This window comes from Aegilops tauschii, chromosome 1 (genome assembly GCF_002575655.3).
Source record: "Aegilops tauschii subsp. strangulata cultivar AL8/78 chromosome 1, Aet v6.0, whole genome shotgun sequence".
Taxonomy (NCBI): Eukaryota; Viridiplantae; Streptophyta; class Magnoliopsida; order Poales; family Poaceae; genus Aegilops; species Aegilops tauschii.
Genome location: NC_053035.3, coordinates 118,030,433 through 118,047,750, shown reverse-complemented (window position 1 = coordinate 118,047,750; position 17,318 = coordinate 118,030,433). Strand labels below are relative to the sequence as shown.

General features: G+C 47.0%; 1 protein-coding gene and 1 long non-coding RNA gene across 3 annotated transcripts; both read left to right on the top strand.

Moving 5' to 3' along the window:
* Nucleotides 1-895: 895 nt before the first annotated feature.
* Nucleotides 896-1,693, top strand: LOC120973840 (uncharacterized). The gene has a single exon (XM_040400047.3). The coding sequence runs from the start codon at nt 927-929 to the stop codon at nt 1,434-1,436; it is 510 nt and encodes a 169-aa protein (XP_040255981.2). The 5' UTR covers nt 896-926; the 3' UTR covers nt 1,437-1,693.
* A 3,391-nt stretch (nt 1,694-5,084) lies between these two features.
* On the top strand, nt 5,085-8,224 carry LOC120967647 (uncharacterized). Of its 2 annotated transcripts, XR_005761382.2 has the most exons (3): nt 5,085-5,894; nt 6,518-6,900; nt 7,923-8,224. It is a non-coding gene; the product is annotated as an uncharacterized lncRNA (long non-coding RNA). The 2 variants fall into 2 exon arrangements; XR_005761376.2 differs by having other exon boundaries at nt 5,085-6,900.
* The last annotated feature ends 9,094 nt before the right edge of the window (nt 8,225-17,318 follow it).

Genomic DNA, 17,318 nt, shown 5'->3' with positions numbered 1-17,318 from the left:
AATAAGAAGAAGATTTGGAAGATAAAGATACCTCTTAAGAATAAAATCTTTGCACGGTATCTTTGTCGCGGAGTCATTCTTACTAAAGATAACCTTATTAAGAGGAATTGGCATGGAAGTACGCAATGTGTATTTTGTCCGCATGATGAGACAATAAAACATTTGTTCTTCCATTGTAATTTGGCTCGTTCTATATGGTTAGTCATCCAGATAGCTTCTGGCCTGTATCCTCCATGTAGTGTTGCTAATATATTTGGCAACTGGTTACATGGGATTGATCACAGGTTTAGAATTCTTCTCAGGATGGGAGCGCTTGCCGTGATTTGGTCGCTTTGGCTATGTAGAAATGATAAGGTTTTTAACGATAAAAGTACTTCTCTTATGCAGGTTATCTACAGATGTACCGGGACGCTTCGTTTATGGTCCTCTCTACAACGAGTGGAGAATCGAGACCTGTTTACGGAGGTGTGTACACGATTGGAGGCTGCGGCGAGGGATACTTTTACCCAACATGGGTGGCAGCATGATCTTAGGATTGGGCCACCTATGCTTTAGGCGTCAGATTTCATCTTTGTATTTCGCCTTCTTCTTTTATATTGGCTTGTCGTGGGGACTTTGTTGGCTGTCTGCATTTTTGCAGAGGCCGGGTGTAATGTTTAAACCTTTTAAGTAATAAAGCGCCCTTTTTGAAAAAATCAAGTTGGTTTTGGTCCCAGTAAACTGCGAGGCGAGAGTGAGTGAGGGATGCCACTGTCATTTCATGATTCCTCATCCGTCCAATCGAAAACCGGTACGAATAATACGCAACGCTGGGCTCACTTGCCCCTCTAGAAAGCTGCTCCCTTTGGCTCATTGCTCCTCCCTCCCTCCTACGTCAAATCACTCACTCTCTCTCTCTCTCTCTCTCTCTCTCTCTCTCTCTCCGCATGACTGCATCCATTCCGTCCATCATTGCCGATTACGCATTTACGCAAGTTGCCAACCAACGCCAAAACTCACCACTGTCGTCGTCTCGCTCACCGGCCGCTCCCATATATCCGCTCACTCCGCCGCTCCAACCAATTTCTACGCCCATAGGGGGGAGAGAGAGAGAGAGAGAGAAAGAGAGAGAGAGAGAGAGAAACAGGGAGGGAGCCGCTGGCATGAACTGCGTCAAGATTCTCGTACTGCTCTCCCTGATCCCTCTCGCGCTGAGGGGAGCGGCGCTTCTCGTCGTCCCGTCACCATCCTCCCCTGACTCTGCATCACGCACCGGCGTCTTGGCTCCGGTACAGGCGGAGCAGTGGAGGCAGGAGCGGAGGAGGACGGCGGGTCGTCAGGCTCGGGGCGGCCGCGCCACCACCATCGCCCCCTTCGCCCCGCGGCGGTTTGGCGGCTTCTTCCGGGACGACAAGAGGTTCGCGCCCACGGGGTCCAACCCGCTGCACAACCTGTGATCGGCGGCCGGTGGGGTTGACTGCTTCGGCCTCTCTGTCTTTGCAAAGTCTACCTGACTGGTGCAGTGTAATTTTCTTCTTGTACATACGGTCTACCGAATCAGTTCCTTATTGATTTTGCATTGATTGATAAATGGGCTGTCTCTGTGTCTTGTTGGTGTTCAATTTGGTCATATATCCTTTCTAACTTACAGTAGCCTGACAAAAGGTTGTCAAGAACCCACTGTTATTTTTTTAAGTTCGATTGGTTTCAGAAATCAGAACAGAGATTGACAAAATTTAGTACTACCATATACTCACTTACTACCAAAACCTGGTTTTATTCGTTGCAAGAAGACGGTCCTGAAGACTCTTTTTGGGGAAGTTTACAGTGGTTCACTCAGTTTAGCCACTCGTTCAAGGGGATTTGCGCTTTCCCATCGTAACTGAACTGTCCATGTTGGTGCCAAGAATTGCAGCTTCCTCCAATGGTAAACGAGGGAAAAAGGAGCATCGTTGGCACGATTACATCGCAGCATAAAGTCACTTTGATATAGTGCAACTCTTCCTCCTGAGCCTGGCAACCTGAAGAATTTTCAACCGGTTTTATATTGGGAGTCTCTCTCTATAGCTCAGTTGACTTAGAGATTGTTATTTCTCAGTCAACACTGTTAGCAGCCCAATCAGTACTGTATCTTCTTAGCCACATTTGAGCTTGCAGGAATGCCATGTTTAGATTGAACGGTCTTAGCTGTGACTTGGCGATAGTTATTTCTCAGTCATATGAGAAACAACAAAATTGTTCTTATATATTACTCCCTCTATATCAAAATAAGTGCCGCCGACTTAGTACAACTTTGTACTAAGTTGTTGTACAAAGTTGTACTAAATCAGCGACACTTATTTTAGTACGAAGGGAGTATAAATAATCATGGTCAAATCCTCGTATATGTAGGACTGATTTATGCTTATGTACTCCTTTAATGTTGTAGTACATGTCTTTTTAAAACCTGTGTGTTAGTTAAACAGTTTATGTGTTGACTGTAAATCTTAAAAAAAAATATGTAACACCTCGCATGATAAATACTACTCTCTCCGTTGTATAACGTAGTTCATATACATTTTTGGAAAGTCAAACCTCACATACTTTGATCAAGTTTGTGGAGAAAAACACAACACCTAACATGATAAATACTACTTTCTCCGTTCCATAATTTAGTTCATATAGATTTTTTGAAAAGTCAAACTTCACAAACTTTAATCAAGTTTATGAAGAAAAATGTTTACACCTAGAATACCAAGCATATATGATTAGATTCATCATAAGATGTACTTTCATAATTTATATATTTTGTACATTTAAATAGTTTTGTCTATAAACTTGATCAAAGTTTGCAAACTTTGACTAATACAAAAAAGTAATTTATAGACACTATATTATGGAACGGAGAAAGTACAATGTCTAAAGAAAGGCCCATTCAACAATAAGAATTTGTGGTAAAAGTGTGAATTTGGAGATGATGTGATGTCCTAAAGTAAGACCATAAAGCAACGATGACATATCATTGGGCACACCCAGTGCCCCTGATCTTTGATCGCTTCGTTTGAAATTTTCAAAATAAAAACTACTCCATTTTTTCCTCTCTAAGGCCAAAGAAACAACAACATCAATGCACAATAGAATAAAATAAGAAAACCCTCCGCCGATTGCAGCTCATCAAATTTAAGTTTTGGATCCAGCCTATTATTTATCACCATGGCCTTCTCTGTTTTGACCTGTGCTTCGGTTTCGCAAATAATAGAAACATGCTGTATTTGTAGCATACATTTTGTCTTGATGACTTTTGGAAAGAGCAAGCGCCAAGCGGCAGCAGGCGACGGCACGAGACCCATTGGCTCGACGGGTGCATTCAGGTGACAGGCGGCAGGCGGAGGCAGCAAGGCCAGAAAAGGTGCCGCCTGCGACGACGCAGGTAAAAAAGCCGACGAGATCCGCCATTGAACTGACGCCTGATCGGCCTCGCAAAGCTCCACCGAAAAGCGAGGCGGCCACGGAATAACCTGCGGATAGGGGCATGAAACCCGCGTGGACCGCCTGCGATTCCCTCCCAGGTGCCGCTGACAGCGCGTCGCGTCCGGCACTAACACGCACGGGCCGAGCAATGAGCAAGGAATATATATAAAGCGCAGGCGAGTTCAGCAATCCGTCGTTCGTCCTAGGCGTGCGTGCTTGCTCATCCTCGCCTGGGACTGGGACTGGGACTCGCTGAGATCCCTCGCTTCCGTTCCATGGCGCAATGATTCTGTCGTCGAACTCCTGCGGTCAATGGCCCTTTGCCTGCACTGAAAACGACTGTCGGGCGAAAAAGCTCATTGCTGGGACCGGACGGCGTTCAGCTTCAGCGGCAGCGGCGGCGGTTGGCGAGGAGGAAATCATATCGGCTCTTCAGGGCCTGGGATTCGGGGAGCAGAACGGGTGGCGTTCGATCGATCTTTGTTATCCTGAAATCGCGGTTGATGCATGAACTGAGGGCAGCTTTACCTCCAGCTGACAGCGTGAGACGAATCCATCGATGGGAGTCATCGAGTAAAAATGGAACGAAAAGTCGAAAAGGATTATGTGGAACAGGGAACAGGATGCGTTTATTAGTCTTTTTATAGTTTGGGTCAAACTTTGACCAATGATTTAACTATCAAAATAAATAAATTATATACCCTAAAATAGTATCATTGGAAAACTTTTTCAAATATGAATCCAACAATATAAGTTTGTGACATATGGCTCATAATTTGTTAGTCAAATCTACGGTTAAAATTGGGCACGAAATACGAATGGGACCAATAAACCCGGACGGAGGTAGTATATCATCATTTTGCACTTAAAACGAGAGTTCTTGCTAGCAACTGGCACATTTTTGGACTCATACATATACAAAAGTATCTACGCATAAGGAAAGAGAATCACATACTCCCTCTGTTCCATAATGTAGTGCATATAGATTATTTGAAAAGTCAAATTTTCCAAACTTTGACCAGGTTTATAGAGAAAATTATTTATATCTACAATACCAAATATATACAATATGAAAGTACGTCTTATGATCTCTACTCCTAATATCTGAATTGGTGGGATTGCGTCCACGATTTATTTTCGTCTGGTTTATTTTCGTCCGGTTTATTTTCGTCTCACATCCCACCACCATATCTCCTCACATTGATTTTTTTGCCCTCACAATAAAAACTTTCCTAACTTCTCCAAAGTTTCCTAACTAGGCACGTTATAAACGGGCAGGAACCGATATCACGTTACCAATAAAAACTTTCCTAACCTTTTCATCTTTCCTAACTAGCCACGTCACAAACCAGCAGGAACCAATAGCAGTTACCAAACAATAAAATCCAGTTTTCTAGTAATTAATTCCAAATCTCAACTTTTCTAATGCAACGATCCGTACTTTCCTAATAATTAAATAGAGTCTGCGGTGATAATTTGTCTCGTTTGTTCCTATTCATCTCAAAAAATCGCCATTCAACCTACCGTATTTCTGTACGGAAGATATCCTAGACAAATAGGACGTGATCGTGATTTGATTTGATTGCACATGACGCGACACACTTTGTAAAAGGAGCGTCGCACGCATTCCCCGCCAGACTTCATGGCGCCTCCCATCCTTCATGTCTACTGCCATACCACGCAATACCTTCTCCCATTCTCCAGCGGTTCCGCATCCCTGCAACACCAATAGGCTCGCAGCCTTCCGGCTGCTGATCCTCCATCATAGTCTTCGACCCCTCCCCGCACCCCGCTAGCGCGACACCCGCTGCCCCGCTCGCACATGTAGGTGTTGGTCAGCGTCTATCTCGCTTATCCCGCGGCGGAGCTCGCCCGATCGTTGTCGGTGCCATGGCCATCTTGCACATGGAGCCACCTCCGCCGCCATCCGCCAGCCTCGGCGACGAGCGCAACCCCGAGTACTAAGAGGCTATGCGAGGACGATGAGGCCGAAGAGTCCAAGTTTGTTCCTTGGCCGCCACCCTTCCTCTCGCATGCGACCACTGTACCATCTCGCCGCACGAGCACGACACCCCCGCTACCATCCCTCGAACGACGCCCTATCCTCGCCTCCGGCTGCCTCCTGAATCCCCCCACCATGCCGCCTCACCTCGCCGACTCACTTGCACCTGGCAACCGCCGACGCCGGATCCCGTCTCCATGGTCAGCATCGTCGGTTGCCTCCCGCTGCCCGGCCACTTCCATCTTCTCAAAGAAGCCGACGGCACTGGGCTCTTGCTGCCACGCACCTCCCCGTGTCCGGCCGGTGGCAGCATGTCGAATTGGTCGCCATACCACCAAGTAGCCAACGGTAACTGCCTGGAGTGCCTTTCTCTGCCCGAAGATCTCATTTCCGATCTGGATTCTAGCAACTATGGGGCACAATAATCACCGCTTTTGTCTGCATAACCTTGCCATTAATCCAAGTAAGCACTCCTTTTTTGCTTGTTGTATGTACCCTGTGATAGTTGCTTGGTTGCTTTTGTTGCTGTTGGCACTGGTTATCATGGGAGAGTTGGAGAGAGCACATGGATAAGCAGCTCACCCGCTTCCTGAACCAAAATTTCGATTTTGCATGAACGGTTGTTCTCTGTTCTCAAACTTTCTTTTGATTTTAGGTCTGTATGTATGAATGGTAGTGTTTGCTCGATGCTGATTGGTATAAGGACAGAAGGATGTATGTAGCTTTTTCATCTGTTGGACAATTGGATGTTTCACACTAACGTAATTGAGTGAGGCTTGGTATTCAGGACAAAGTTATTAACGAAGGTTGACTTAGCTAGGTCCTGCAGATGCAAGATACAGTATGCGAGACGATTGGATTATCATTTGCGACAATGTTATTGTCATTAGTGTTCTAGCGGCATTATTTATAGTCCCCGAGGCATTATTTATAGTTCATAATTTTTACATAAATCATAAATCTGAAATGTTCAAGCAAAATCATATGACTTGTTTAGCTCAGAAATTGACAGATGTAGGAAACTAAATTCTTCCATGTCCGAGACATTTCTTTTGAGTTCAGTTTTCTCCAACATCTTATTCTTAGGGATGTCTAAACTGATAGAGAGCAATTAACAGCAGAAATTGTCTCAAGAACCTTAGGAGCTGAATGTGAGTAAGCTTTGCATGGAACCAAATTTTCAGTTATAATGGCACAAGATTTAGTTTCCTCCGGTATCTCACTCATGGGCATATCTCATGTACCGGAGCCATCCACACCGACTGTATAGGACCAGGCCTCCACTGCTCCGGCGCTTCACCAGGCAGGCGGCCACCAGGGTTATGTTCTACTCTCCATCCTTCCTTTCTTCCGCATCCATTCCGCTCACTACATTTTTTTCATGCAGTGCGAGGAAATTGGACTAAAGATGATGGATACTAATGAGGAAGTGGGACAGTGGGAGGATTGCCGAAGCTGGCCAAGCAAAAGTAAGTGCTTCTCCTCTGTGTTTAAGAAATAAAAAATCGGTGTTTAAATGTTTGACCCAAGGCAGGTGCAAAGAATGCTAGCTTCTTCTGCTTGCGAGAATGATATGTGAGAATATATTAGTTTATTTCTTGAGGGGAGGAGAATATATAAAATTCGTGCATAAAACATTGTTAAACATGTATAAAATAATGCTCCTGATGTATAAAAAAGTATAAAGTGTATGTAAAAAGTAGACATAAAAACATATTTAAAGAAATGTTAATCATGTATTTGAAAAATGTTAATTATGTGCATAAAAATGTTCATGGTGTGCTACCTGATGTGCTACCACCATAGCCTTATCCAGATGCTGCAAGGGCAGCAACTGGACACCGTCATCAAGTAGGTAGTACAAATCCCCCTCGGCTCCCTTCATTGTTAGTCATTGTTTCGATATGAGTGGAAACATTCTGGCTGGAGATCATTGTGATGTTTGATGGAGAATGATATTTGAGTTGATGTTGCTTTATGTAGTTATGATCATATGGTTGTCATTTCCTGCATGTCACGATCTAAAAGGAGAAGAAAATGGATGCAATCATTTACATGTTGTTGTGTATATTAACTTAAAGGGTCCACATGTCATGGATGGAAATTGGATGCATGAACCTAATAAGTAGTCCTAATAAGGGATTTCTCAGTGTGCTAACCATCTTCATTCATACATACCTGAAGTAGATGAAACTGATAAGGTTCCATGTGAATCTGAGTCCCCTGATGAAGCCGCATTTGTTATTCAATTAGAGTAAGAGCTCAACAAGAGGACGCATACAAGCACGCCAAATTTCATATTCAACAGCACACTTGGCTTCAAACACAAGTTCCATATACAGATCACAGTGTCAAAAATTGCAATATTTTCAAATCATTATAAATTCAATAATACTTTCAATTCACGTTGTTCTTTGTCTGTCGAGAAATGGTTAATTAGTTGATTATTATGACCGACAACAACCATAATCATACCACTTCCTTTTTACAGGGGCCCTGCATCGAGGTTGATGGAGACGATTGAGCTACTCGCCGATTATTGGTAACAATGTAGAGAAGCTCTATCAAATTGCCTTGTTTGGAGCAGAACCATAGGGTTCAGGTTGCAGCTCACTGTGCAGTTAAGATCATAGGGTCAAAAATTCCACGTGAACTCTTTAGTTCATATCGTCTTTACTACCAGCTTGGTTAAATTTTCTTTGGGATACCAGCTTGGTTAATTGTTGCCCTATCTTTCATATAATTGAGCCCATAGGTGGTACCGACAATGCTATAGATGTTTATTTTGTTTTATGGATCCAATCTTTGAGCTCGTTTATGATCAGCTACGCTCAGTGCCATTTCCGTGTTCTTTTGCGATAGTTCATATTTTCTGCAGATTTATATTATAAATGAAATGTGTTGTCACTTTACTTCTTTGAGAGAGACCCGTGTTAAAGATGATCAACTCAATTTACTGGAAACAAAAGTATGGTGAGAAGCAGTTCATCTTATGTACGAATAGTAACTTGGTGGAACTTGGTGCACTCAGCTGTAGGTGCACCCAATATACAAAAAAGAAGGACTTGAAAAAATGTCAAAAAATCTTAAAAATTTCTGGAAACATATATGACCAGACATTGTACACGTATAAAAACTTTCATGAAGGAATACTTTCCAACACGACAAAAACAAAAATCACCACTATATACAAGTTACTGTTCATTAGGTTTCTACTAGGATTTTCTTTTTGTCTGAGGTCAACGGAAGTTTATTCCCGCGCTTAACTTTTTATACGGATACCAAAATAGGTCAACTTTGTTTCAAAAATAATTTCAGGATTTTTTTTACTTTTTTCTGTAATTAATAAATTAATTTTTCCTTATCAAGCGCACTTTATATATACTATCCAAAAGCTTTTAGGACGATGGCTTTTTCTCTGATTTCAATAATGCCAGTTGTCGTCTCTAACTTGATGTATTATATTTACAGCTGAGACAAATGTAACCGAAAAAACGGTTTAGGACGATGACTTTTTCTCTGATTTCAATAATGTTAGTTGTTGTCTCTAACTTGACGTATATATTTACAGCTGAGACAAATGTAACCAAAAAAATGGTGGAGCCATTAAGAGTTAACTCAGATAAAGAATTGCTCTACCGGTGTTACAAGACTGGCGAGTTGAACTTTCATACTTTTGGAATGGAGCTATCAAAATATACATTATGAGGTGTCACAATATCACTACAAGAAATCTGTTAATACATGACGGATCTAATCTGTCACAGATCAATGAAAATCTGTCATGGGTGCCCATCCATGACGAAGTAGAAAACTGTCATGTATATCGCGTCATAATTTGACATCACACCATCCTTGATGTTTCATGACCGTCATGGATCTGCCCCAAACGTGCTTAACTGATATGCTTCTAACGGCGTTAACATGTTTGCCACATCATCATTTGACAAGGATCTAACATGGCAGCCCATGTAAGAATTAGCCCAATTAAAATTTTGGCCCATCAAATTTCGACTAGGTCCAAAAGTGACAGCCCATATAGCAATCAACCCAATTGAATTTTGGCCCATTACACTATGGTCGGCCCAAGGCCCACTAATTCACTAAAAGCGACACAACCACCTCTCATCTTATTTCTCTTGTCTTGGTCCATGGAAATTTTAAGGCAATATGTTTTATCAGAAAAAATATATGCTAACTTCATTCACTAAAATGAATGTTACATAAACAGACCAGGAAATACACATGTCCAGTAGCAAAAAAATCAGTAAAAACTTAAAATTACAAACATCTCCTGTAGAACACTAAGCTACTCTCTAGCTCCTCAAACGCCGGCGGCGCTCGCTGTACTTCAACTTGGGTTAATCCCCGTGCCTTCATGGCCACGGATCCGGCCGTACCCGCCGAAGTCATCCGGGGGAGACACCATTTTTGCTACCAACTCTCCTCAAACCATGCTGCTGAATGGCACTCTATCTCAACCGATGAAGACACCATCGAACCTGATATATATAGGTGTTTACAAGACAGGAATCTTCGACATCCCTTATGAAAGTTTGGGATTTGGGCCCAACTTATTTCATGATCACTAAGATATCATTGCAAAACTCATCATTTATTTTATTACGATTACGTAAAAATAGTTTATTTTTTGGTTATTTGGCCTCTCAAAGAATATTTGTTGAAAAGAGCCTCCTCAGCCCTGGGGGTGATGAGAAAAGGAATCCACTAAGAAAGGGTTGATTATGCCACACATGCATATGATGGCTTCCCCTCTATTGTTTTTGGAAAGATAGTGATGAGAAAGGGTGAATTTGTGTGCTTTTTGATAATTTTGTTGGTTTGTTAGTGTGAGAAAGTATCACATAGTTAGGATACTTGTGGAGGCCATGGCTGATACATATGATCTAAAGTTTACCACATCCCGACCTTACTATTAGAGATGTACCTGATGTTGGGGAACACAGTAATTTCAAAAAAATTCGTACGATCATGCAAGATCTATCTAGGAGATGCATAGCAATGAGAGGGGAGAGTGTGTCCACGTACCCTCGTAGACCGAAAGCGGAAGCGTTTAGTAACGCGGTTGATGTAGTCGAACTTCTTCGTGATCCAACCGATCCAAGTACCGAACGTACGGCACCTACGCGTTCAGCACATGTTCAGCTCGATGACGTCCCTCATGCTCTTGATCCAGTTGAGGACGAGGGTGAGTTCCGTCAGCACGACGGCGTGGCGACGGTGATGATGATGTTACCGGCGCAGGGCTTCGCCTAAGCACTACGGCGATATGATCGAGGTGTGTAACTGTGGAGGAGGGCACCGCACATGGCTAAAAGATCAACTTGTGTGTTCTAGGGTGCCCCCTGCCCCCGTATATAAAGGAGGGAGGGGGAGGCCGGTCGGCCAAGCTAGGTGCGCCGGGAGAAGGGGAATCCTACTAGGACTCCAAGTCCTAGTAGGTTTCCACCTAAAGGAGAAGGGGAAAGGAAGGGAGAGGGGGCCGCACCCCCAACCCCTTGTCCAATTCGGACTGGGCTTGGGGGGGCGCCACCTCCTGGCCGCTGCCTCTCCTTCCCACTAAGGCCCACTAAGGCCCATCAACTCCCCGGGGGGTTCCCGTAACCTCCCGGTACTCCGGAAAATACCCGAACTTCTCCGGAACCATTCCGATGTCCGAATATAGCCTTCCAATATATCAATCTTTATGTCTTGATCATTTCGAGACTCCTCGTCATGTCCGTTGTCGGTGTCAAAACCGGCGGATCTCGGGTAGGGGGTCCCGAACTGTGCGTCTAAGGTCGATGGTAACAGGAGACATGGGACATAATGTTTACCCAGGTTCGGGCCCTCGCTATGGAGGGAATACCCTACTTCCTGCTTGATTGATCTTGATGAATATGAGTATTACAAGAGTTGATCTACCACGAGATCGTAATGGCTAAACCCTAGAAGTCTAGCCTGTATGGCTATGGTAATGAGTATCCCTCCTCCGGACTAAGCCCTCCGGTTTATATAGACACCGGGAGGATCTAGGGTTACACAAGGTCGGTTACAGAGAAAGGAATCTACATATTTGATCACCAAGCTTGCCTTCCACGCCAAGGAGAGTCCCATCCGGACACGGGTAGAGTCTTCGGTCTTTGTATCTTCATAGCCCATCAGTCCGGCCCACGACTAACAGGCCGGACGTCCGAAGACCCCTTAGTCCAGGACTCCCTCAGTAGCCCCTCAACCAGGCTTCAATGACGAGGTGTCCGGCGCGCAGATTGTCTTCGGCATTGCAAGGCGGGTTCCTCCTTCTGAATACTCCAAGATAGTCTTCAGACGCAACGAACGTGTCTGGATCTGCAACACAAGTACCACACACACAGCCGCAGAGAGTATAATATTTCACAAGTCCCATCCGCTGACAACTTTTCGCAAGATGACATCACATCCGCCCGGTCATTATTTCGATCCGTTTTCATCTGCCGTTCAGCTTTTCGAGATGCGGTTTCCCTTGGCACGTCTTGTCAAAGCAGAGATCATGTCCCCTTATTGCGGGATTCTCATCAATACGGGCGTGGGTAATCCAACCGTGTCGTTTACACAGCCCTTGGGAATAGGCGAGTTTTAAGGCGAGTGGGGAGGCGTTCAATATTTACTGCCTTTATAAGGGAATAAGGATTTCCTCTTCTTCACCCACGCCTTCTTTCTTCCTCTGCCCTTCCATTCTCGAGCTCCAGCGCCCAAGTTCTCGTCTTTTCCATTTCGAGCAAACACCCAACCATGTCCGGATCCGGAGGTCAGGGCAAGTGGATGGCCTCCTCCGTCAAGGAGAAGTACATTGCCGAGCTTCGGGAGGCCGGGTATCTGGCGAAAGAGATCACCCACCGGCTCCCGGCCAAGGGACAAGTCGTCTGCACACCAAAACCCAACGAGAGGGTGGTTCTCCTCCCTCATTTCGTCCGCGAGCTAGGGTTTCCACTCCACCCTTTCGTCCGCGGGCTGATGTTCTATTATGGGCTAGATTTCCATGATCTAGCCCCGAACTCCTTCCTCAACATCTCGGCATTCATTGTCGTGTGTGAGGCTTTCCTCTGCATCCAGCCCCACTTCGGACTGTGGCTCAAAATCTTCAACGTGAAGCCGAAGGTGGTGGATGGCCAACACGTGTAATGCGGGGGAGCCATGGTGAGCAAGATGCCCAACGTCACATGGCCCCAAGGCACGTTCGTGGAGACTTTCAAGGAGTGGCAGAAGCTGTGGTTTTATATCACAGAGCCACGCGGTGCCACTTGGGCCGCCGCCCCCGAATTTAAGTCCGGGGCTCCAATGCGGCTGACCTGCTGGATGGAGAAGGGCCCAAATTGGTCTTCGTCGGATAGCTGATGGCGCTACAAATGCGCATCCAAAGCATGGTGAACAAGAACATCAAGCTCGTTGACGTGATCCAGGTTATGCTGGTTCGCCAGATCCTCCCCTGCCAAAGCCGAACTTCCCCTCTATGGGAGTTCGATCCGGAGAAGCACCAGACCTTGGTGAGGCTCTTCGGCACCACTCATGAAGATGCCTGGAAGCTGCTCTTCAAAGGCAATGAGAAGCCGCCTGTCATAGACTCGGATCGTGGGCACGATCTTGCCCACCCCGCCAGCGCGGTAAGTCACTTAAATCTCAAGGCGTAACCTCTACCTTTTTGTCCAAGGAGGGTAACTAAACTTTGCTAATTTATCGTTTCAGGAATGGTCGGAGAAAGCGGAGCGAATTCACAGTTCGGCTCCGCTGCCCGAAGAGCCAGTCATCCCACTCCTGATGAAGATGCTGGTCCCGGCGCCCTATCAGCCACCGGAGAAGAAGGCCAAGAAGAAGGCCAACGGGGGCCAGGGTGGCCTCCGCCGCAAAGGTACTTCGTACGTGATGTCCGAAGACAAGACTCACTCCTCGGCCGCCGAAGATGACGAGGAGGAGGAGGAGGAAAGCAACCCTCCCCCTGATGGGGGGGAGGAAGAAGAGGGCGGCCTCCACAAATTTGGAGGCGGAGGTGCCCAAGAAGGGGTAAGGCTCCCTCATGGATAAAATTGCGTGGGACGTCGGCAGCAGTCCGGAGCGACCCTCGCGGAGCAAGCCCCTGGCTGCGTCGTAAGTCCTGACAGACTCGTGCTCGCCCGTGTATCCGGCCTTTCCTCCTTATTGTATTAACATGGTTAGTTATGCTATTGCATTCCGGCCCACGACAGCTCCCTGCGAACCTCGTCGGGAGGTTCGCTGGATTCGAAGGCGATGGCCAGCGAGTCACCGCCGGCCGCTCACTCTCCCCCGGCCAAGGGCGACGTCGAGGTGTCATGCCGAAGGACCCTTCCTGGCCGGGGAGAGGTTCCGGAGGTCGCCAGGGCGGCGCCAGAGGGTGAGACCTCGGCCGTCGGACACATGGGGGAACAGATCCCCATGGGGACTGATGATGGGGGCCAGGTTCAATTCGGCCCCCAACCGAATACGGTTCCGGAGACCCACAAGGCTCCGAAATCTAGCAAGCAGCCTCCCTCGAAAGAAGGAGGCGCGCCCGTCCCGCCGGTGACCTCTGTCCAACCAGAGGCACCAGACAATCTGCTGGAAGCGCTACGAGGCACTTCCATTGTGGATGAGCACCGTATCCTTATGGGCACGGTGATTGAGAAGGTTCAGTCCGTCAAAAGCGGACTGACCGAAGCCTGCAGCGGCCTGCTGACAGGTTTTGAGGTAAGCGACGCAAAAGAGAAAAGTCCCAATATAGACAGTAGCCCCTGAGACACTGTCCGGTGTTCGAAAAGAAAAGCCGGGCAGAGGATCAATTAATTTTCGCAGGGAACTAACTAAATGTGTCTTCATATCAATAAGCAGGCGTCGTTGCTAGCCGCGACCTCACACACTGCCGAAGTCTCCGAACTGAAGCAGAAGCTGGTGCGGGCCGAGGGAGAGCTCGGCCAAGCGAGGAAGCAGCTGGAAGAGCAGCAAGGTATGCAATGACTTGCTATATATTCGGAAAGAATAAATGATGTGTATTGACTGTGATGTCATGATTTGTGTAGGAGCGACGTCCGAAGTCGAGGCCCTGAAAAAGGCCCTGGCCGAAGCCGTGGAGAAAGCTACCAAGGAGCAAGCCGCTCGTAAAAAGCTCAAGACCAGGCTCAACGAGGTTCAGCAAGAGCTCCAGGACGCGGTGAAAAAGTGCAATGCCTTGGAGGGTGATGTTTCGGCTCGAGAGACCGAACTCGCCAAGGCTTGCCAAAGTGCAGAAGAGGCCTAGGTTGAAGCCCAGGGCGCCCTCCAGGAGATCCAGGAGGCCAAGAAGATCGCAGCGGGTAAGGCGTTTAGTATGCAAAGCAAGTATGTGAAGAAGAAGTATTTCTTACTAACCCGAATTCAGAGTTCCCCAGGGGCGTTTGCGGACCTGCCTCGCAGCGTGTCAGACGCTGTGGAGTTCTTCGGGCCGAAGAAGGGAGCTTGACAGAGAAGCTGTTCGGGTCGCAGTTACTTGCGCCAGAACATCCAGTGCCCTTCACCGATCAGCTGAAACAGCTGGTCGAGCTGCATAGGGTGGCCGAAATGGCCATGAAGGATTTGATAATCTGGTTGTGGCCTGCCGAAGCTATACCCAGCAGTTACTCGGCCTCATGAAGCGGCTGGTGAATGCCTGTCCTCAGCTGGACGTCGTCAAGCGGTCGGTCTGCATCGAGGGCGCGCGCCTGGCCTTCGCCTATGTCAAGGTGTGGTGGGCAAAGATGGACGCCGTCAAGTTAGTGACCGAGGGGCCGCCTGAGGGCAAGGAGCACCGCACACCCGAGCGATACTTTGGAGACGTCCTGGAGGGGTCTCACATTGTGGCGACGCAATGTGCGATAGACATTATTTTTGAATGAATGCATTCATGTTGTCTCGGCCTTGTATGATCAAACAAAGTTGTTATGTAATATAAAAAAATTTACCTCCTGTGCGGCCGTGTTGTATGAAATCTGAGGGTTGGCCAGTCGTCGGCCTCTGCCCCCACGTAGGTAATACGGGGGTGTTCGGGATGGAATCTAAACACTCTTGGTCCAATTATATGGTCCTTGAAGGAGTTGTTTAGCGCAACGAACCAGGCAATCAGACTATGCGGCTTTAACGCCCTCACTTAGCCATAGGAGTTTGACAATAAAAATGTTGGCGCAGCCCCTAGTATCCGAACTAGAGTGCAATAAGCGCCTGATCGGGTTAGTACCGATCCCTCGCGTAATGCGGAAAAATCTCCAACGATTTGAGACCTCCAAAGAGCTGACCCGCTCTCGCCGCATCATGACAGTCAGTTTTCGGCTTTCTCTACTGAGGCGCTCCATCGGGTAAACCAGGGCACAATCACAGTAGTTCTCCCTTTACTACCTTAGCCGATATAGCGGAACGTAAGGTAGCAAGCACAGGAGCCGGGCAACCCAACTATTGACCAAAGACATGATTCGGAGCCAATGCATATAATGCTAAATTTGGGGTGCCAAACTATACTGTAAAAAGTGTTCGGACTTTGTTGCCGTATTGTGGGGCGCTATAAAGCCCCTGGCGGATGTGAAACATACCAGAGTGTACGGGTGCTCTCTGATAAGGTTACCCACAGGAGGAAAAAGAAGAGAAAATAGAAAGGGCGCAAAGGTGATAAGCTGGGGCCCTAAAGCTCGGGCCGCGAACTGTTTTCATTGTAATTTGATTAATACGTTAAGGCGCATTGATACAAGTAGTGCGGTAAGCAACAGGCTATTTAACATGCCAAAAACCAAGGGAGAGCTGCGTGTGGGTCCTGAAAAACAGGAAGAGTGATTGTTAAAGAAACCACCTTGAAAGTCCACCATACGTCTGTGTTTCTTGCCGTCTTGGTGTGTTTATCCTTCAAGAGGGCCGGTGATCAGGCCATCGGAGAAAGCCTGTGAAAAAAAGACCTAAAAAGGGAAAAAGGAAACAATGAAAGTATATGTGTCCGGGAGCGGTCGAGCCGTATTGTGGATCACCAGCTAGTTATGCCTCCGTCTATGCCCACGGTATTTTGAGTGCGTAGTTATGTACGCGCGGTACTAGTGTCGCGACCTGATCGGGACTGGGACGGAGGCCGAATTGCTAATCGAGCTCTCGACGAGCCGAGCTGTCATGCTGTAGAGCAGTCCGGACTCTTTTGACAGTGTCCGAGAGTTCGATCGCTGAATTGAGGTTCTACTTGAGAAGGCCGCTCTGTATTTCTGCTACTAAGGCAGCGGTGTGCTCCTCGGTATGGAGGGAGCATTCCGTGTTTCCATTGACTGTTATGACGCCGCGTGGCCCGGGCATCTTGAGCTTGAGGTAAGCATAATGAGGCACCGCATTGAATCGAGCAAATGCGGTTCGTCCGAGCAATGCGTGATAGCCGCTGCAAAAAGGAACGATATCGAAGATTAACTCTTCGCTTCGGAAGTTGTCCGGAGATCCGAAGACAACCTCTAGCGTAATTGAGCCCATGCAGCGGGCCTCTACACCTGGTATGACTCCTTTGAAGGTAGTTTTTGTGGGCTTGATCCGTGATGGGTTAATGCCCATTTTGCGCACTATATCCTGATAGAGCAGGTTCAGGCTGCTGCCGTCGTCCAGAAGGACTCGCTTTAGGTGGAATCCGTCAATTATTGGGTTAAAGAACAATGCGGCTGAACCGCCATGACGGATACTGGTCGGATGGTCCCGTCGATCAAAAGCGATCGGGCATGACGACCATGGATTAAATTTTGGGGCGACTGGCTCTATCGCATAGACGTCCCTGAGCGCACGCTTGCGCTCCCTCTTGGGGATGTGTGTAGCATATATCATGTTCACCGTTTTGACCTGGCGGGGGGGGGGGGGGGCTTCTTTTGTCCCCCTGTGTTCGGTTGCCGGGGCTCCT

What these genes read in the sequence shown, in the direction of transcription:
- LOC120973840 (XM_040400047.3), top strand. Translation starts at nt 927, where the DNA reads ATGACTGCATCCATTCCGTCCATCATTGCCGATTACGCATTTACGCAA.